The 20838-nt window shown below is 51.0% G+C and overlaps 1 protein-coding gene across 4 annotated transcripts in view; it reads left to right on the forward strand.

The window, feature by feature from the left end:
- SPTAN1 (spectrin alpha, non-erythrocytic 1) overlaps positions 1-20838 on the forward strand; it is a 61964-nt gene that overhangs the window by 15289 nt on the left and 25837 nt on the right. For 3 of the 4 annotated variants that reach the window (XM_049629856.1, XM_049629833.1, XM_049629838.1), the window contains exons 4-27: positions 2095-2235; positions 2591-2737; positions 4151-4284; positions 4440-4584; positions 4662-4816; positions 5467-5602; positions 6421-6522; positions 7382-7519; positions 7973-8083; positions 8777-8854; positions 8969-9124; positions 9359-9563; positions 10262-10443; positions 10783-11026; positions 11219-11341; positions 11894-12111; positions 12945-13037; positions 13399-13533; positions 14577-14725; positions 15786-15845; positions 16947-17145; positions 19094-19198; positions 19616-19639; positions 20180-20215. In XM_049629856.1, coding sequence (XP_049485813.1) covers positions 2095-2235; positions 2591-2737; positions 4151-4284; positions 4440-4584; positions 4662-4816; positions 5467-5602; positions 6421-6522; positions 7382-7519; positions 7973-8083; positions 8777-8854; positions 8969-9124; positions 9359-9563; positions 10262-10443; positions 10783-11026; positions 11219-11341; positions 11894-12111; positions 12945-13037; positions 13399-13533; positions 14577-14725; positions 15786-15845; positions 16947-17145; positions 19094-19198; positions 19616-19639; positions 20180-20215 — 3216 coding nt within the window. The remainder of the gene's footprint in view (positions 1-2094; positions 2236-2590; positions 2738-4150; positions 4285-4439; positions 4585-4661; positions 4817-5466; positions 5603-6420; positions 6523-7381; positions 7520-7972; positions 8084-8776; positions 8855-8968; positions 9125-9358; positions 9564-10261; positions 10444-10782; positions 11027-11218; positions 11342-11893; positions 12112-12944; positions 13038-13398; positions 13534-14576; positions 14726-15785; positions 15846-16946; positions 17146-19093; positions 19199-19615; positions 19640-20179; positions 20216-20838) is intronic. The other variant, XM_049629848.1, reaches the window with a different exon arrangement.

A 20838-nucleotide genomic window follows, 5' to 3' on the forward strand; every position in this document is an offset into this window, starting at 1 on the left:
CTATATTTCATTCCTGTTCACTTTCCTTAATTTCTCTGCCAGCTGCCTCTGCCTGCTGCCTCTGCCTCCTGCTGTTTTCTCATGCCCCTATTGAGAAAGCCACCCGAGTCAGAACCAGGATTTCCTCTCCACCCTGTCAGCTTTCAGTGTTTCCCAAGTGCCCCTGCCTGCCTGCTCCCTCCTGCTCCCAAACTGCGGTGCGCTTGAGAATCTGGGCTCTCTAGCCTGCAGTGTTTACGAGGTCAGACGCACCAGGAACAGGAGGGCTGTTCCAGCCCTGGAGCGGGGCCTGTCCTAGTTCTTTACCTGAGAGCGTGAACATGAAACACGTGGGAGACTGACCATTGACTTGGGGGGTGAGGTTTTTTGGTGAGCCTTCGGTGGTCTTGTTTTTAATTTGAGCAAAGGGCTTTCATTTAATCTTTGCTGTCTTGTTCCCAGTTCCCATGGTGATCCTGGCTTGGTGCTTCATCTGGCCCCATAACTCAGTAACCTCGTTTGGCAGGCAGGCTAACGTGGGGGCGGGGGTGGATTGTGAGGATTGCTTCTATGCCCTGGATAACCTGTCTGTCGCCGGTTTAGACTTTCACACCGTACCGGACAGCGTGGCGCCCCATAGTCACCGCCACCCACATTGGGTCCCACATCCGAGTAGGTGGAGTGTTGAGTTGCTACTGCTTGCCTGTTCCTTCCCCTCTGCCTTGGAATGCCTTTCACTTCCTTCTCGTTGGCGGGGCTTCTTTGTAACCATCGGTGGTGGAAGTGAATTGTGTGAGCGTTTATTTCCCCTGCTGTTTTCTCCTTTCACATGAAACCCACACCCTTGTTTCTAAGAGAATCCACCCATGTTGGCTGCCCCTTGGCCTTCAAGTTTTTAGCTGCCTGGGAGGGGCATCTCAACAATGGGTGGATCCCAGACTTCTCTCCTGTGAGTGTCCACCCCCCTTGTGGTTTGTTTTCCTTGTGTCTGCCAGTGTTAACACGGAAATTCCCAGTATCTTGGGGGAGGCTTAGTCAATACATTAAGATTGGATTAGATACCGGAAAGTGTCCCCTCAGCTTGAACGCATGATCAATTCCCCCCCAGTTCTTGACACGTCCTTACTAGGGCTTGCAGTGAGAACCCAAAGATGCTGGGAAGTGAATATGTTTGGGCCTGTGGCTACCACTTGGGTGAGGTTTGAAATGAACCTTACCTGAGATGTACCACAGTCTTCTCACAGAAGTGCCAAAACCTTTTCTGCCAAGAATCCTTTTCATTGCTGATTATGTTTCAGGACCCCTTTTTTTGTGTGTGTTTTAAGTTTATTTATTTTGAGAGATAGCAAGCGCATGTGTGTGCATGAGCGGGGGCAGGGCAGAGAAAGAATCCCAAGCAGGCTCTGCTCTGTCAGCACAGAGCCCGACACGGGGCTCAGACCCACGAACCATGAGATCATGACCTGAGCCAAGATCAAGACTCCGACGCTTAACCGACTGAGCCACCCAGGCACCCCCTCCCCATTTTTTCTAATTTATATGAAAAGGTGTTCCTATTAACTTGTGCCTCGTCATTGTTTCTTTGCATTCATGATGCCCATAGGACCTCTCGTTTTATTTTTTCCCTCTACCTCTGCAAATTCATAGTAACTCTTCAGTGATTTCTGCTGTTTCTGTGTTAATTCCTCATCTCTCCTCCCCCACTAGTTTTCCGACCCAGGAATCTCACTTAATGATTTGATTACTAATAACAATTATAAATAACAATTATCATTTATGCATTTCTGTATTGTTTATATATATTATTTATATAATAGTTGATGGTGATTAATAATTCCCCTGAAGTAAACTAGAATAAACCCACCTGTGAAAGGTCAGCTATTTTTGTTAAGACCTACCGAACCACTGTGAAGTGGACGCTGTTTCCCGTTCTCAAACTTAGATTTCCTCTTCCTTTGGAGATTGTCTTTGGGGTGGGGGGGGGGGGGGATTATCTTTTCAAAGATGTATTCCAACCTCTGACTTGGGAGGTTTCTGACCCGCGGGAAGTCTGTGGAGGAGCCAGATCCCATAGAGATGGTCGTGATCTCCGGGGCTGATTTTTCTCCCCCACAGACCCGTTTGATGGAGCTGCACCGCCAGTGGGAACTTCTCTTGGAGAAGATGCGGGAGAAGGGGGTGAAACTGCTGCAGGCGCAGAAGCTGGTGCAGTATTTGCGGGAGTGCGAGGACGTGATGGACTGGATCAATGACAAGGTACGTTTCCAGGAGGGAGGTTTGCCGAGTCGGCCTTAGCGAGAGCACGGGAGGAGTGTCTGTGTGCCCAGCTGAGGGCCGCGGTGAGCAGCGGAAGACGCTCGGTGGTGGGGTTGCCGCAGCCCCGGCTGCTCTCCGCAGCGCGCGCCCTTCTGTAACTCTGAACCCGGAGGCTCGGCCTGACGTGCCCTGGGCTCAACCTTTTAACTGGGAGAGGAGCTCAGATCACAAAGGACACGGAAAACTGCATCCACGAAAGCTAACGCGGCCCAGCCCAGTGGGCCTCGCTCATGATAAGTGGGAGCCATGGTTACCGAGTGTCAGTTGGTGACTGGCTCTGTTGGTTCCCGGGCAGGAAGCCATCGTGACTTCTGAGGAGCTGGGCCAGGACCTGGAGCACGTGGAGGTTTTACAGAAGAAATTTGAAGAGTTTCAAACAGATATGGCTGCCCATGAAGAAAGAGTTAATGAAGTGAACCAGTTTGCTGCCAAACTCATTCAGGTAGGTGGCAAAGCACCACGTGCTTCTTCCCCCATCATGATACTAATTGGTGTTTCCAGAAGAAAATTTCGGTGATCAGTTCCCTGAGTCCTGTGTGAGCACGGCTTGGAAAGCGTGTCTCAGAGTTTTGTTTAGATAAGGCAGCAATTCTGCTTACTCCTGAGTTAGAAGCTGCTTTCTAACTTGCGGCCATGGGCAGGAAGGGCCGAGTTCGTTTGATCTGTGTCCTCCACCCACTTTCGGGTAGGGCTCTGCAATGCTTTTACGGGGCTGCTGAAGCTGGGCATCCAGGGCTGTCAGGTGAGGGTGTGGCGGTGAATGCTTCTCAGAGTTGGCAGGCATCCACTGACGCCTGACTGCTCTCTTCCTTTCCTTTTGATTTTGATGTGAAGTCCCAGGGCTCTCTTGGGAGCCTGGGGAACCTTGTAATGAATAGGCTCTCCACTGGTGGCTCTGAGCCATCGAGAGGGGACAGTGCAGCCTTTCCCCATTGCCTACTTGTGCATTCCTGTGAGCTGCTTCTTTATCCCCGGCTTCTGCTACAGGCTCCAGAGTGAACACATAGTATTTATGACTTTATGTATATATATCCTTCTGTCTTATGTTGCTGCGTTATGACCAATAGAAGTGGAAATCTCTCCAGGGACTTCAAGTAGTAGGAACTGGATTTTCTGCTTTCAGGGAGATTTGATTTGCAGGGTATAAATCTGAAATTTATGGATCTGCTTCAGGGCTGGTACTTGTTGCCTTTCTGGCCAGTGACAAAAGAAGAGCCAGCACTCCTCAGAAACACCTCATCCTTCCACAGCAAAAGATGTACTCTGCCCTACCCCCTACCCCGGAATCTTGGGGCCTCCCAGGGTCGTGCTGACAAGAGCAGTCAGGCCAAGCCTAAGATCTCACAGATGGATCCCAGAACCCTGAAATGCTTCATTTATTACTTCACATTTTTGTCAAGACAAAAACCAAAATGTAGTTCGTGGGGAAGGGTACTTTTAAAGAAATAGCTCCAGTCTGAAGTCAGGAACACACCCTGAAGACCGTGTATACGGACAGGAATGCTCGGTAGGCTCCTGAGTGTCCGAGGTGACAGATTTTCCAGCACCAGGTGCATTGGACGTAGGTGCATCGATGAAGCTACCATAAAGTTGCAGTTAAGGTATGTGTTAACATGAAGGTTTTTGGTGCTGATGCCCGCAACCGCTTTATGGACTGACCGCACTACTCGGAGGGACAGATAATGGCTCTCCCCTTTTTATACAAGAAGAAATGGAAGCTCATTTTGAACAAATTTCATTCTATTTCACGCACAAAACCAGTGTTTCTTCAGAAAGATGAAGGTTTGCTGAAGCAGACACTTGTCAGGAGCCCGGGGCTCAGGACCCAGGCCGGTCTGTGTTCTCCCTCGTGTAGGAGCAGCACCCTGAGGAGGAGACCATCAAGACCAAGCAGGATGAAGTAAACGCGGCCTGGCAGCGGCTGAAGGGACTGGCCCTTCAGCGACAGGGGAAGCTCTTTGGGGCGGCTGAGGTCCAGCGCTTTAACAGGTACCGAGCCATAGAGGGCTGCTGGGCATGGGTGTATACCTGGGGGGCCTGGTGGATATGTGGCATGTGCCACATAGATGCTGGAGCTGCCTGGGCGGCACTCCCAGCCCTAGACAGTCGCCATAAGCGGCTGCGCCGGTGCCTCCATTCCATAGGGATGTGGACGAGACCATCAGCTGGATTAAGGAGAAGGAGCAGTTAATGGCCTCTGACGATTTTGGCCGAGACCTGGCAAGCGTTCAGGCTCTGCTGCGGAAGCACGAGGGTTTGGAGAGAGACCTTGCTGCTTTGGAGGACAAGGTAGGTTTTGAAAGTAGCCGGTCCCACAGAGAAGTTAGCAAGGGGCACGAGCGCTGTCTGATGGAGGGTGTTTCCAGGTCAAAGCCCTGTGTGCCGAGGCCGACCGCCTGCAGCAGTCCCACCCTCTGAGCGCCGCGCAGATTCAAGTGAAGCGAGAGGAGCTCATTGCCAACTGGGAGCAGATCCGGACCCTGGCAGCCGAGAGACACGCCCGCCTCAATGACTCCTACAGGTAGGAAGAACTCCCTGGGGCTCAGCGACCCACGCCTTTGGACCCCTCTTAGAGAAGAGGGCAGGCAGGGTTAGGGGTCACTTCTACCTACTGAGAGAGGGCTGCTGTACACCTGCCAGTTCCTGTACAAAGAAAGTGCCAGTGACTTTCCTACCTGTGTTACATTTGGAGACTGGCAACTCTGTAGTGTGTGTGCACACGCACGCACACGTAGTGTTTATGACTTTATGAATATCCTTCCGGCTTCTATTGCTGTGTTATGACCAATAGAAGTGGGAATCTCTCCTTAGTGATTGGAGCACCAGGGAAATATACCACTAAAATTGAGTAAATCAAGCATTGGGGAGTGAAAGAATGCTAACTACTAACCAGAGCTCAAACTTGGGAATGCCAAGGAGATTGGAAATAAGGGACCAGATTGGGGAATTACAATGATGGACAGAACCCAAATTTCAAAGGATTGCTTTCAGCCTTCTCTCACTTTCCTTTATAGTCTAGATGGAAGAATCTTCTGTATCCCAGGATTAGGGTTTTCATGGTTTGATAGGCCTCTGAGGACGTAGACTTCGAAGCTTTAGGGAGGCATTTTCCATCCTGGGCTCTCCACTGGGAACGTGGCACATCTAATGGCTCTTCTTGGATTTCCCTAGGCTTCAACGCTTCCTTGCTGACTTCCGCGACCTCACCAGCTGGGTGACTGAAATGAAAGCCCTCATCAATGCAGATGAGCTCGCCAATGATGTGGCCGGGGCTGAAGCCCTGCTCGACAGGCATCAGGAGCACAAGGTAGCATCTCCGACATCTTTCAGAAGGAAAGACATTTTAGCTTGTAATGCATCGGTTGATCACTCTCATTTGCAGTCAGAGTGGCTGAAACTTTGTTCACAGCTGGCTCCCTCCATAGGATTATTGTTGATTTTGCCTTTGGAGCCTGGCTCTGCCAGCTTCTCATACACGGTGAAGCGGGTTAAATGTTGGGAAATTAACTGTGGTCTGTGAAAATGAAGGGCTGTGCCCTGGCAAGACAGAGTGCTGTAGTTTGCACAAGTCATGTACCATCTTAAACACTGTCTTCATTTAAATGCTGACTTTCATATTCGGTGTAAGTTTCTTACTCTGGTTTTTTTTCCCCAAAGTATATTCCACAGAAAACTAGTTTTATGAGATTTTGATAGGCTTTACCTTAAAAAGAAAGGTTTCTGGAGCACCTGAGAGGCTCAGTCGGTTAAGTGTCTGACTCTTGATTTCGGCTCAGGTCATGATCTTGAGGTTTGTGAGACTGAGGGCTTTGAGAAATCCGCCCATCCGGCACCGTGAGGGCAGAGAGACAGTGGAACAGAAGACAGGGCTCGGACCCTTAATCGTGTGGGAACATGGCAGGCTTGGACAGAGGTGGCCTGAAAAGCCAGTGGCAAAGAGGCTTCTCCGTAAACGGTGCCCTCGTGGTTGGTAACCCCGACCGGTGTCAGGGAACCTGGCCTCATCATTGACCCTGCTCCTTGTTGGAGATGGGATGTTCTGATTTGTAACGATTGTTTAAAATTCAACCACTCTGTTTTCTTTTATCAGTTGCCAGGCATAAATTATGCCTTTTTTCCCTTTAGGGTGAAATCGATGCTCACGAGGACAGCTTTAAATCCGCAGATGAGTCTGGACAGGCCCTGCTCACTGCTGGGCATTATGCCTCGGATGAAGTGCGGGAGAAGGTAAGAGAGGAGAGGTTCTTTGAGAGTCTCTGAAAGCTCGTATCCATCCATGAGCATCCCGGCTGCATTCACCATGGTGTGCGAGAAAGCTGACGTAGAACTTGTGCCAGAAAGTTCAAGGGCAGTTTCTTAAGAGACCGAAAAAGAAGACCTATTTGTAGTATCGTGATTGATTAGAGAAAGAAAGTTCCATTTATTTGGGATGTTTATGGTACATTTTCTACCTGAAGGGGACCTGGCAGGGAGTTGAGCCAATAAGAAAGAGATGAATTTCAAATTATACATATAAGCGTATATAATTTCAAAGTTTCACAACATCTGAGTGTAAAGATACCTGAGGAATGTTAAGATGATGATGCTGTTTTAATATTGCGTACACTAAGAAGAGTCTTTGAAATCAAAGACACTTTATTGTCAACTTTGGAGCTTAAAAATTAGCTCTAGGGCATTCCTGAATTTACCAGTTTTATGGGAAGACGCACCGAGTTGGCATTTCTCAGCTGAGAGTCCTTCCTCCATTTTTACTGCCTGCCTTTGGATAGATGCCCTTTCTCTTCTACCTAACATTTACCTACCATTTTGATCTTAAGTCACCTGTGATAACGTGGCAGTAAATTAATTCTAGATCAACTCACTTGCCTCCTATGTAGCCTAAACTGCTCAGGATTTGTGTGGTTTCCCGTGAGCCGGCCGCCACAAGTGAATGCAGTTCGTCCCCTTTTGCAAACCAGAGGAGAGGCCGGAAGATTAGCACGAGGCTTAGAAATTCCAGGGCAGCCTTTCTGATGGCCTGGTGGGGGAGGGGGCCATGGCAGGACCCACCCTCCCTCACGGCTTCTGTGTCCCCTCCTCCCCGCAGCTGGGCGTCCTGGCGGAGGAGCGGGCTGCCCTGCTGGAGCTGTGGGAGCTGCGCCGGCAGCAGTACGAGCAGTGCATGGACCTGCAGCTCTTCTACCGCGACACAGAGCAGGTGGACAACTGGATGAGCAAGCAGGAGGTACCGCGTCGTCTCCGTCCGCCACGCTGCCTGGGGGGGGGCTGACTTGTGCCCATGTTGCCGTTGTGAGTCGGGTGACGAGGCCGTGACGAAGAGCGCCCAGCGGCTGTGCCGGCCTTGCTCCCGCTGCTGGGGTTGGCTGACCCTCGGGACCGGCCCCAGGTTTGGACAGGAGTCTGCTGCTGTGGAATTGTCTTTTGCCGAAGAGGACTTTTTTTTTTTTTTTTTTTTTTTTGGGGGGGGTCTGGGACTTAGCACTCACACTATTGGTGAATTTGTGTTAAGTGAATCTAAAAGGATGTCAGGCTTTCTGGAAGAGGGCTGAGAAGTTTTATGGCTATAGCATCTCCTTCCTTCCTTTTCGTATTTTGGTCAGCATATCCTTTGCTTTCCGGCCTTCGTTGATGAAAGGGCTAGGGTGTCACCCTGAGTGCTTTTGTTCTCTTTCACAAGGCCTTCCTGTTGAACGAAGACCTGGGAGACTCCTTGGATAGTGTGGAAGCGCTCCTCAAGAAGCACGAGGACTTCGAGAAGTCCCTCAGTGCCCAGGAGGAAAAGATTACAGTAAGACTCTTTCTTCTCGTTCCTTCTGGCGGTCCTCAGAGTCAGCCCGGCGTCCGTTCTCCTCAAGGGTTTCTGCGCAGATGCAGCGGAGGATCTGTGTGAGAGGCGCTCCTGTAGGGGCTTGAGATCTCACGGTGGCGGCTCACGGTCCGGTGGGAGGCCCGCCTCCGCTCGCGGGATGGGGTCTTTCCCTGATGCGTAAACCTCCACATTGAGATTTACCTTTCACTAAAAGTACTTGGAGCTCAGGGCGCCTGGCTGGCTCAGTCGGGGCGCGTGTGACTCTTGATCTCAGGGTTGTGAACTCGAGCCCCACGTTGGGTGTCGAGACTACTTAAAAATAAAAGCTTGAGAAAAATAAATAAAAGTGGTTGGAGCTCACGTAAGAGGTATTTTTCCCCTTGCAAACAGGCTGCTAACCCGTTCTGATCCCCCATCCAATCACATCAGATGTGTCATGACATCAGCTGCAGTGAACATCCTGAAAGGAGCTAGCATAACATTGTTGTATCTGACTAATAACGTCAAGCAGAAACTCAGAAGTTGAGGGGTAAATGTTGTCACAGCAAACCTTAGACCTGTGTTTCGGTTTAGAGCATTTTGTGAGCTGTACGGTAGTTACTTTGCTCCTGCGGCCGAGCTGTGTGCTCGCGTGCTTTTGCTGGTGAAGAGCCCTTTACTCTTCCCTTCCAGGCACTGGACGAATTTGCAACCAAGCTGATTCAGAACAACCACTACGCAATGGAGGACGTGGCCACCCGCCGAGATGCGGTACGTTCCGTTCTCCCCGCGCCGTCCCCACTCTCCTGTCCGTGTAACCTCTGGAGCTGGAAGAAGTCTCTGGAGAGCAGGAACGGGAGAGTCATGAGGCCCCTTGTCTTCCAGCTGCTGAGCCGCCGCAATGCCCTGCACGAGAGAGCCATGTGTCGCCGGGCCCAGCTGGCAGACTCCTTCCACTTGCAGCAGTTTTTCCGCGACTCCGATGAGCTCAAGAGCTGGGTCAACGAGAAGATGAAAACCGCCACAGATGAAGCTTATAAAGTAATGTTCTGCCAGCATGGCGCTGTAGCATTTGGCTAGGAAGCTAAATGTAGCTCTCAAAGATAAATTGAAGCTAAAGAAAGAAATCGGGAACTCTGAAAATCACACTATTTAGCATAAGCTTATCGTTCTCTGCACCCTGCCCCCTGCCAGGAAAGAGAAGCAGGAAGGTAATACAGAGGAGTTTGACATACTCGGGTTCCGGGTAGAACCCCCTTCTTCCTTTTTTGGCAGGACCCATCCAACCTACAAGGAAAAGTACAGAAGCACCAGGCTTTTGAGGCTGAGCTCTCTGCCAACCAGAGCCGCATTGACGCCCTGGAGAAAGCGGGGCAAAAGCTGATTGATGTCAACCACTATGCCAAGGATGAAGTAGCAGCTCGTATGAATGAGGTCATCAGTTTGTGGAAGAAATTGCTGGAAGCCACTGAACTGAAAGGTAAGAGAAGGAGCCTCCCCGGATAGTGTGAGGGCCGCTGGGGAGTTAGGTGTCCCTTCCTGGTGAAGTGTTGTAGGGACACAAACCACATAGGTCGGGTGAGCTGGGCAGCCTCGGGCCTGCGCGCTCCTCTCCCGTGTAGCAGTTCCTTGCTTGCGATCCTGATGCTTTGCTAATGTGATAAATGTGGTTGACGTGCTGGGTAGTGGGGGAGACTGAGTGAGGGAGTGATGTGGTCACCTGCCCTTACTGGTCCTTGTCGCCGAACATCAGAGTTCGGCTGAGAGCCAAGGGCTTTTAATAATTCTTGAATGCTCTTCTCTCATGGGGGTTAGGGTGCTTTTTAAAGGACTTCTGGGGGTACCGGGGTGGCTCAGTCAGTTACGTGTTTCGGCTTAGGTCGTGATCTCATGGATCTCGGGATTCTCCCTCCCCCTCCCCTCTCTCTGTGCACTTCTCCAGTGTACGCCCAAGCCAAGTGCATTCTTCTCTCTCTCTCTCATAATAAATAAACATTTAAAATATACAAATAAAATAAAGGACTTCCAAGTCTGCGTTTTGTTTTTACCTTTGTGGTGGGGGTGAAGCAGTGACTGGAACCCTGACCCTCAGCTCCTCACTAAGTACCGTTGTCAATGAGCAGCACTGGTGGGGGACAGTATAAACAGGTGGACAATCACGCCTGCTCCTTTGACTAGGGATAAAGCTTCGCGAGGCCAACCAGCAGCAACAGTTCAACCGCAACGTCGAAGATATTGAGCTGTGGCTGTATGAGGTGGAAGGTCATCTGGCTTCGGACGATTATGGCAAAGACCTTACCAACGTCCAGAACCTCCAGAAGAAGCATGCCCTGCTGGAGGCTGACGTGGCTGCTCACCAGGTAGCGGGACTCGGGGGCTGCTGCCTGGGCCGCTGGTGGTGGTGAAGCTGGAGAAACGGCAGGCGATTTCTAGGCCCTGCTGTTTTTCTGAGGGATAAAAGGCGTTGGTTTTCTTAGGTGACCCTGTGTATTCCCTCTTGTTCTCAAATCAAACTCCTCCCTCAGAGTTTCCTGGGAGCCCAAGATGAGGGAAAGAGAAGGCAGAAAGATTACTCTCCAGGCTGGGAAGACACCTGTGTTGGTTTTCCTTCATATAGGACCGGGTCACAGTTGAAGTTATGAGTCAGACCAGAGCATGCTGGTGCAAGCTTTCACGACCCTGTCCCTTCCTGTTTCCAGGATCGAATCGATGGCATCACCATTCAGGCCCGCCAGTTCCAGGATGCTGGCCATTTTGATGCTGAAAACATCAAAAAGAAGCAGGAAGCCCTCGTGGCTCGCTATGAGGCACTCAAAGAACCCATGGTTGCCCGAAAGCAGAAGCTGGCGGATTCTCTGCGTTTGCAGCAACTGTTCCGTGACGTTGAGGACGAGGAGACGTGGATTCGGGAGAAAGAACCCATTGCCGCGTCCACCAACAGAGGTCAGTCTGTCTCCCTGAGGTAAGACTCAAGTTTGAGAAGGGCCCTACCCTCATAGCGTAAAGGAGGTGCATATCAGATCAAGGAGGGTCAAGTTTAAGGTAAACTTGGAACCCCAGTGGAATCTTAAAGAGCGACAGGGCTGACTTTTGTCTCGATGGCTTGGATGACCAGGGAGCGGTCTCTGCTTTCAGGCAAAGATTTGATTGGAGTCCAAAATCTGCTGAAGAAACACCAAGCCCTCCAAGCAGAAATTGCTGGGCATGAACCCCGCATCAAGGCAGTGACTCAGAAGGGGAACGCCATGGTGGAAGAAGGTAAGCGGTTGTCACCCGGGGAGTGGCTTTGCTTTTGGTCTTTGTTTGCTCCTCGGTTAAGTGCATGGACTTGCGTCAGACTGGGCTTGTGGGGTTGAGGACCATTCCCGGTCTCTCACTATATGACCTTGACTAGACCCTGCCCTCTCGATCCGAATATCTTACCTGTGAGATGCGGGTGATAGTTGCGAGGAGCGAGTGAGATCATGTGGGACGGAGTGTGGAACAGCCTGGCACGTGTCTCAGTGACTGAGGACTGGGGGTTACTCTTGTTGGTTAGGTCTTTACGGTCATATCACTGGTGCCAGCTTGGGATACCTGCTTCGTAGGGTCCAGATAGAGATCTGGACGGCTGGAGGCTTGAGGATGCAAAAGTTGGACAAATTACTTAGAAGGCCGGGACCCAACCCTCTCCTAAAACTGGGGGTTACGAAGGGGCCTGGCTTGCCACAGTGATGTAGCGGAGGTGCCGTGGACACCCGGAGGACCTTCTTCTCCGGCGTCATGTCGGCCTCCTTTGCGTGGTCTTCCTTTCCCCTGCCTGCCTTCCAGGCCACTTTGCTGCGGAAGATGTGAAAGCCAAGCTCAGCGAACTGAATCAGAAGTGGGAGTCACTCAAGTCCAAGGCCTCCCAGCGGCGGCAGGACCTGGAAGACTCTCTGCAGGCCCAGCAGTACTTTGCCGATGCCAACGAGGCCGAGTCCTGGATGCGGGAGAAGGAGCCCATCGTGGGCAGCACCGACTACGGGAAGGATGAGGACTCAGCCGAGGTGACCGCGTGTGGGGAGTCTGCCGGGGCTCGGGCTGGGGCCCGAGGGGAAGGTGACCAATGTGTGGAAGGTACAGCGTCTGCGTCGTTGGCTCTTTAGTGTGTTTTAGAGTATTTTGTACTTTCCACTATGGAAATTTGCCAAAGGAGAGAGGAGACCTCCCGTCCCTACCTTCCACCGCGAGCGTTTTGCCATTCTTGTTTGTCTGGCTCTCCACACGCATGTACACACGTACATACACAGGCATATCTTTTTGCCGGCAGTGGGTGTTTTTGAGCGAAACTCTTAGATTTTATCCATAGAGGTCTAGGTGCGGCCCCTGCACCTACCTCTTTTGTTGCCAGTCTTCACAAAACCCGGAAGAGTCGAATGGTGACATGTGCTATACAGGATTCCCCCAGAAGATGGGGGTGGGGACAGCTGAAGAGTTTTGGAAGGGGTGGTGGTGGTGGATGATGCTAAAGCACTACGTGTAGCGAGGGAGGGGAGCGTCCTCAAGGAAGGCAGGCTTCGGTTTGTTGGTAGTGTTTGTTTCTTAAGGTGGGTGGGGGAGCCACCAAGTGCACCATACCGTGCTTTATCGACCTTGTATTTTTCCAGGACCGCATGGTCATGCAGGGGCAGGGAGAAAAGATAATGCTACAAGTCCCAATTTGTATTTTCTCCAAATGTGATGTTTATTAGAAATGGGGAGAGAAAGTGTGGAGCAGGAGGTGATCAAATCCCCGTGTAAATGAACCAGCTATCCGGGGAGGCTGGTAGGTCGGTGAGGCAGCAAGGACGGGGCGCCCTGGTTCCTTGTGCGTGGTCACAGTGTGTGATTTTGGTTTCAGGCTCTACTGAAGAAACACGAAGCTCTGATGTCAGATCTCAGTGCCTATGGCAGCAGCATTCAGGCTCTGCGGGACCAGGCTCAGTCATGCCGGGTGAGCCGGGCTTTCGTGTCAGCAGTTAGCGGTTGCCCGGGGTGGTTGGGAGTGGGGGGGTGCGCAGGGAATTGAAGGGCCTGGGCACTTCCGGCAGATGTGCCAGTCGTAGGTCACATTCTCGTGACCTCACTGCTAAGTCCCGTGACACAAAGATGCGCAAACAGTTTAAAATGAGTAAAGATTTCCAACAGCTTAAGTTCTGGGGTCGGTCAGATTTTACTGATAGCTTCAGAGAAGAGCTCTCAAATATGCGTGTGGTAAATTTGGTACGGCCATTGAAGTTGGAGTCTGTTGTGGACTTACGTGACACGCCACAGACAGCCTTTAACCGTGTGTGCCCTTCCCTTTGGATTTTTAGCAACAAGTGGCCCCCATGGATGATGAGACCGGGAAGGAGCTGGTCTTGGCTCTCTACGACTATCAGGAGAAGAGCCCTCGGGAGGTCACCATGAAGAAAGGGGATATTCTCACCTTACTCAACAGCACCAACAAGGCAAGGCATCGAAAGTGGTTGTGCGTTTCCTTCCACGAGCACTACCGGTTTTGCTCAGCTGCGTGTCTGTGAGTCGTCGTGTCTAAAATACGGCTGGGTTAGAATTCGAGGAGACCAGAGCCTCCCAGTCGGTCTCCCCCTTGATACCGCTTCACCCCGTGTGTGATCCCGAGGGTTAATCTGTCCGTCTTCCTGAATGCCCGAAAGCAGCTGTCTCGAGAATGGCTTGGCTTCAAGATTGAACACCTTGAGGTGAAATTCCCTCTCTTTAGAGCCAGATCTTTTCAGGACGTTTTAAGAACTGTCGGTTCTTAATCTAGACTCTGTGGCTACAGCAGATAGTTGAAGAGCACTGTGGCATTACCCCATAGGCTCTGTCTGCTCAAATGTTTCGATGGTTCTGGTTCATCAGCCTTCTTCCCTTGACCTGTGGTGGTTTGACAGTGGCTTTGAAGTGAAGTGCCTGGTGCTCCGTGTATCATCTGATAATTCCCACAAGGTCTTAGTTAAGGCTAGAGAAATGTCCACAGCCGTTGTTAAGGACCCTTACTCCTGCACCCCCAGCTTACCCTCATCGTGAGAGTTTGAGAAAAACCAAAAAAAACCCGGTGATTTATATTTTTCTGCTGACCCTAAACCGACCTTCTGGTCTGACTCTGCTTTACCCAACAGCATTATCCAGGGGACCTTGCTATGATGGTGGACATTTTGTGTGTGTGCTGGCTTTGCGGTAGCTGTTGGTGCAAGTGGTTATTATTCTAACTTATTTAAATGGACGTAGTCACGTGTGGCTAGTGGCTGCAGCGTCAGTGCCGTTCTGGCGTGTCTAACAGGAGGGTGTCCTTTCTGTTGGGTGTCACTGCGGCTTCCCTGGGGACCCACTCCGTGCTCGGCAGGTCCGTCCTTGTGCGGAGTGACTTTGCCGTGGTCACAGGATCCTCTTCACACGCTCAGAGCCGGCGTGTTCACGCGCGCGCACACAGGCTTCCTTGGCTCCTCCCTTCCTCGGGAGTTTGCTTTCAGTTCTCCGTCTGTTTCCTTAGGACTGGTGGAAGGTGGAGGTGAACGACCGCCAGGGCTTCGTGCCGGCTGCGTACGTGAAGAAGCTGGACCCCGCGCAGTCAGCCTCCCGCGAGAACCTGCTGGAGGAGCAGGGCAGCATAGCCGTGCGCCAGGAGCAGATTGACCACCAGTAAGGGCCACGCTGGCGACCACGGAGGTCCCGGGGTCACTTGGGGCTTCCTTCACACCCCACACAGGCCGAGCTTTAGGTGGCGTCCGGAGGCTCTGGAGCGGCCATTCTGGTGCCTGCGTGTACCCGGGACACCTTCTGCCCACTGTCCCCAAGTCACTTTTAACCTCCAGTGTCCTATTTGGACCTCAGACCATTGACCGATACCTTTATTTTCCTGTGTTTTGTTTCTTTCCTGGCTTTTGTAAGAGTCTTTTCCTAAACAGCATTTTCTAAACATTACTCTCTTAACCTTTGTCCTCCAGTTGGGGATATGCTCTGGGTTGGTTTTTAGAGGTTCCGCACCCCTGCAACTCTGCGCCTTTTAAAAGGCTGTTGAGAGAGTGGCTCTCTCTCGTGCTTTGTGCTTGGAGGTGGAGGTTATCTTTTATAAAATGTCCCGTCCCGTTTTCTAACTAAGCCCCCATACTGATCTCTGTCCCTCCCGTAGGGCATGTCTTGCTCAGCTAATGACCTTAAGGTTTTGGACACTTGAAAAATATCCAGAAGCTATGTCTCGCTAGAGTTTAGGACAACAGAATTTTGGGGACCCTGGCGATCCCTGAAAAGATCAGTTATTTGTCTACTTCCAGACCTTTTCTGTTACTATGGAGACAAGAGAGCAGTTTGGGCCTGGATCACAACTGTGGGAGCAAAGCAGCAGGCCCCATACGTGACTGGAGGAGCCTCTGAAGCTCTCAGTCCAGGTCTTTCTCATGCTAGTCCTGTGTCCCCCTGGCCTTGCTCTGTGACATGACTGGTGTTGCCAGGACAGGAAAGTTGTCTGCCTTAAACACAGCAGATTTTTCAGGAAAATGAAGGTGAACTAACCCCTCTAATTTACTTTGCCGGCTTTTTCTTTACTGATGTCCTTCGTGGCCTGGCTGGCTTCTGAGAGCTTTTGACGGACGCCTCAGTTGCCCCTACTTGAAGCATCCTGGCACGAGTCGGAGCTGCCGCTGTCCTTTCCCGTGGATTAATCCCACTAACTCGTGCATGCTTTTGCTGTGCCCCCGTGCAGGACGCGCATAACTAAGGAGGCCGGCAGTGTGTCTCTGCGTATGAAGCAGGTGCAGGAACTGTGAGTAGGCGGGCGGCCTTGCCGAGCGCCCGTGCCCGTTCTCCCTCTGCCGCTTCTTTCCAAGGCACTCGTTCATCCAGAAAGACGAGGTGGGGGGGACTGTGAGGCCTTGCAGCAGCTGCGCTCCTAGGAAAGAGGTTTTGGTGCCGCTGTGCCCCGTCGGTGGCCGCTTGCCTCCCCGGGTCCCTTCTGTGTGCAGCTGTGTGCTCAGAGTGGTGTCGGTTCTCCCCCTGATGGCTTGGGTGGTGGAGCGGCCACTATCGGCAGCGAGCCCAAAGGCCGGTGCCGGAGTGTTCCCTACTAGGAACGAAATTCCTCCCTTTAAAGTGCTCTGATTCTCGGTAGCTCGTTGCTTTTTTCTTTCACTTTGAGAAGCTTAGATTTGATGGTGATGGTAGCTTTTCTTTAAGCTTTACCTTAGTCTTACTAAGTTTGTCATTTGCACGTCTCCGAAGGTAGTGAGCAGTTCAGCCCTTTGTGTTTTAGCTCGCAAGAGTTCGAGCATTCTTTGATTCTTAAGAAGTCTTCCACCTGTCGACGTGGTACAGATACTCTGTACCCGACCTAATTTTCCTTCTGAAGTTGGCAAAACTTTCCAAGAAATAGAGATACCGCTTTAGAAATTGCCTGCCGTTCGGAGAGGCTGACGTCCCGCGTGAGGCTGTTTTAAAGTTCGTTGTGCCTTCGCCCGCCGCCAGGGGCTGCTCAGAGAGTCAGAGCGGAGCGGGAGCCCTGCATACGCTGTGCTCAGCACACTCATCTCGTCTCTCAGCTCTGCTCGCATGACCCCTGTGTTACCGTGCTAGACACTGGGTCCCAGTCATTTGTGGTCGTGACGTTGGCCCCGGGATGAGTGTGCCGGGCTGTCCGAGCCACCCAGGTGTGAACAGCGTGGCGCTCATCCCTGAGGCTGTGGTGTGGGGCCCCGGGGGCTTCATCCTCATCCGCGGTCTGCTGCCTTGTCCCCTGGGCACCGTCATTACCAACTCATGGCCTCGGACCCTCATCTCGGAGACACCCGGTGACTTGCCCTCAGGTTAGTCTCCACGGGAAGCTGACTGCCTGCCTCGCCCCCTCTTGTCACCCTGTCCGATGACCCAGGTACCGCTCTCTGCTGGAGCTGGGTGAGAAGCGCAAGGGCATGCTGGAGAAGAGCTGTAAGCGGTTCATGCTGTTCCGCGAGGCGAACGAGCTGCAGCAGTGGATCAACGAGAAGGAGGCGGCTCTGACCAGCGAGGAGGTGGGCGCCGACTTGGAGCAGGTCGAGGTGCTGCAGAAGAAGTTTGACGACTTCCAGAAGGTACGGGAGGTCTTGCAGCTGAGCTGAAAAATCGTTGGAGACTCGGTTCTCTGCGTCTGTGACTGTCGTTTCCTGGAACCGGCGTGGCACAGGTTGTGCTCTGCCAGCTGTGTGTAGCCCTCTGTAAAAACTTGAAACTGTTTCAGTCTAGTTTCAAGGGAACACGTGCTGTTTTCTCTACTTTTTCTAAGAATGTTTTGGGACGTAAAATACCAAAACGTGTAGAAGTATTTTTTTTTAATTTTTTTTTTTTTTTTAACATTTGTTTATTATTGAGAGACAGAGAGACACAGAGCGCGAGCAGGGGAGGGGCAGAGAGAGGGGGAGACACAGAATCCGAAGCAGGCTCCGGGCTCTGAGCCGTCAGCACAGAGCCCGACACGGGGCTCGAACCCACAAACTGTGAGATCATGGCCTGAGCCGAAGCCGGACGCTCAACCGACTGAGCCACCCAGGCGCCCTCTAGAAATATTTTTTTAATTGGCGTAAAATTCGGACAGCATACAATTGACCGTTTTGAAGTGTGCAGTTCCGAAGCATATAGCACGTCATGGTGCTACACGACTGTTACCTTCTCTACTTCAGAAGGACACTGTCTACCCATCGGAGCGTCCTTCCCCATGACCCCCAGCCCGTAGCGGCAAGCAGTCTGCTTTTTGTCCCTGGATTTACATGCTCTGGACGTTTTGTATAAGTGGAATCCTACGTTATATGACTTTTTACAACTAACTGTTTTCACTGAGCATAATGGTTTTCCAGATTCATTTTTGTATCGCGTATCAGCATTCTAGGACTTTCTAGGGCTGAATAGAATTCCATCGTTGTGCATAAACTGCATTTTGTGTGTCCACTCCTCAGTGTAAGAGTTGTAGAACCAGATCATGTGGGTTGAGGGGCTTTTTCTCCCACAGAAGCTGACATCAGAATTTCATCATATTTAACTTTTTTTTTTTTTTTTTTTAACATTTTTAAATTTTCTTGAGAGACATAGCGTGAGCAGGGGAGGGGCAGAGAGAGAGGATGACCTAGAATCCGAAGCAGGCTCTGGGCCCTGAGCTGTCAGCACAGAGCCTGATGTGGGGCTCAAACCCATAGACAGGAGATTGTGACCTGAGCTGAAGTCAGATGCTCAACTGACTGAGCCACCCAGGCGCCCCTCATCACATTTTAAAAACACATCCCCTCGGGGCCCCTGGGTGGCTCAGTCGGCTAAGTGTCCGACTGTTGCTTTCAGCTCGGGTCATGATCTCAGGCTTCATGAAATTGAGCCGTGAGTCAGGCTCTGCACTGACAGCGCAGAGACTGCTTGGGATTCTCTTTCTCCCTCTCCCTCAGCTGGTTGCCTGCTTGCACGCATGCACACGTGCCGTCTCCCAAATAAATAATTTCTAAAAAAAAAAAAAAACTAAAACACATTCTTCTCCTCCAAAGGAAGATAAAAGATGGGGACTCCTGGGTGGCTCAGTCAGTTAAGTATCCGACTGTTTGTTTCGGCTCAGGCCACGATCTCATGATTTCATGGGTTCGAGCCCTGCATAAGGGATCGTCAGCACGGACCCCGCTTGGGATTCTGTCTCTCTCTCTCTCTCCCTCCGTCCCTCCCCCACTGGCATTGTCTCTGTCTCTCAAAATAAATAAATAAACTTAAAAAAAAAAAAAAAAGTAAAAGCAGAGTTCCATTCAGACAGAATAATGGTTTATGAACTACAATTAATGTAGCAAATTTGAGACCAACCGTTCCCAACGCCCTATTATTTTCTGGCTTCCTTGATCGTGACCGTCAGGATTTCTGATTTGGGTGACTGCCCAAGTAATAGAAAAACTAGCTCATAGGATACCCGTTAACCAGAAATTTGTAGGTTCGAACCATAGCTTATGAACATATTTTGCCCGCTTTCTCTTTTGAATTACTCGTGGAGTCTTAGTTATTGTGGTTTTGGCTTTAAAGGATCTGAAGGCCAATGAGTCCCGGCTGAAGGACATTAACAAGGTGGCTGAAGACCTGGAGTCGGAAGGTCTGATGGCAGAGGAGGTGCAGGCGGCACAGCAACAGGCAAGTGTCCGGGCTGGCGCGGAGGCCGTGCTCCTGGCGGGAAGCGGTTTGCTTCTGGTCCCTTCCTAGCACGACCCTCGATCCGTAATGTCCCACAGCACAGAGGTGGAGCCGGGGTGTGGTTGGGTCCCCTCTGCCATCCTAAACCAATTTGTTTCCCTTCACATAGTGGGGAAAATAGCTCCTGTCTTCTCCATGTGCCCATTTAATGTCGTGAAGGTTGTTGACTGTTTATGTAGCCCTTAACAGTAAAGTCACCCCTTCCAGAGTAAAAGTTTTTATATACAGACACTTGGTCTGCTAGACTCTTAGTTCCTGTGGCCTTTGTGTGTCTTTTTATAATTTTCCCATCGCGTCCGGGTCTGACAGGTGTGTGTGCACCGTGACAGTGAAAGTTATTTCCTTCTCCCCTTGTAGGAGGTGTATGGCGCGATGCCCAGGGTGAGTCTGTGCGGAACGTGATCGTGATGGGGATGAGGTCCCGGGAAGAATATAATCCTGAGCCGCTTAAGGATTTCTGTCCCTGAACCTCAGAGATGCCTTTTGTTTATAAAACTCTGTGGGGAGGGAGTAGCAGAAATCGGTTTCTGTTTCCGTTCTCCAAGAGATAAAAATGATTTTTCTCTTTAGTTTTCTAAAACTTTTCCACAACAGTTGTTCAGGTTGGTTTATTAGCCTTTTTCAAAGGGAATCCTATGACCAGGATACAGAAAAGTTGGTGGATTTCTTATTAAATTTCCTCATTCTCTTCATTTCTGTTCACTCCATAAACGACTAGAATTTTCCTCTCCTCTTTGTTGACTTCGTTTCCCTTAAGCGGCCTTGTGGAGTGCTATGAGCCAGCAATAAGTCAGGGATCCCAGAGGGAATCCCACCCTGGCTAATCGCTCTGGGGACCCCCGCCTCAGCCAGCACAGGGTGGGGTGTGTCGTTTCCTGCTGCCCTGTACGGCTGTCTAACTCTGCTTCCTCCACTGAATAGGATGAAACGGATTCAAAGACAGCCTCCCCATGGAAGGTGAGAACCCCTTTGCAAATGATCATTTCCTAAGGTTTTCAGGAACAGAGCTACTTTCTGTGTTTTTCCAGGGGGTCTGTTTCTGAGTATTTAGGGAGTCTTTGGTCATTTCTGGACTTGTTTGGGGTGGTTTCTTTTTGATCCTCTCCTTACACTCTTTGACTCTGTCAGGTCTTAAAATGTGATCTTTGGGGCTCCTGGGTGTCAGTTGGTTAAGTGTTTAACTTCGGCTCAGGTCATGATCTTGTGGCTCATGATTTCAAGCCCCACATCAGGCTCTGTGCTGACAGTGCAATGCCTGGGGCCTGCTTCAGACTCTGTCTCCCTCTCCCTCTGCCCCTTCCCGGCTCATGTGCACGTGCTCACACGCACTCTCTCGCTCTCTCTCACTCTCTCTCTCAAAAATAACATAAAATTTTTTTAATGTGATCCTTAACCTAGAGGAGCAAAGTGTTCCATGGAAAAGCTCAGTACAATGGCATTTATGACCCATGTTGCTGCCAGAATAAACTTTGCAGAGGTGACCCCGTGTAGTTAGGTGTGGCCCCACCCACAGGATTGCAGTCCCCAAGGCCAGAACAGGAACAAGGACATTACCTCTGCCTAGCCACTTTTCCTGGGAG

Source organism: Panthera uncia, chromosome D4, assembly GCF_023721935.1.
Source record: "Panthera uncia isolate 11264 chromosome D4, Puncia_PCG_1.0, whole genome shotgun sequence".
Classification (NCBI taxonomy): Eukaryota; Metazoa; Chordata; class Mammalia; order Carnivora; family Felidae; genus Panthera; species Panthera uncia.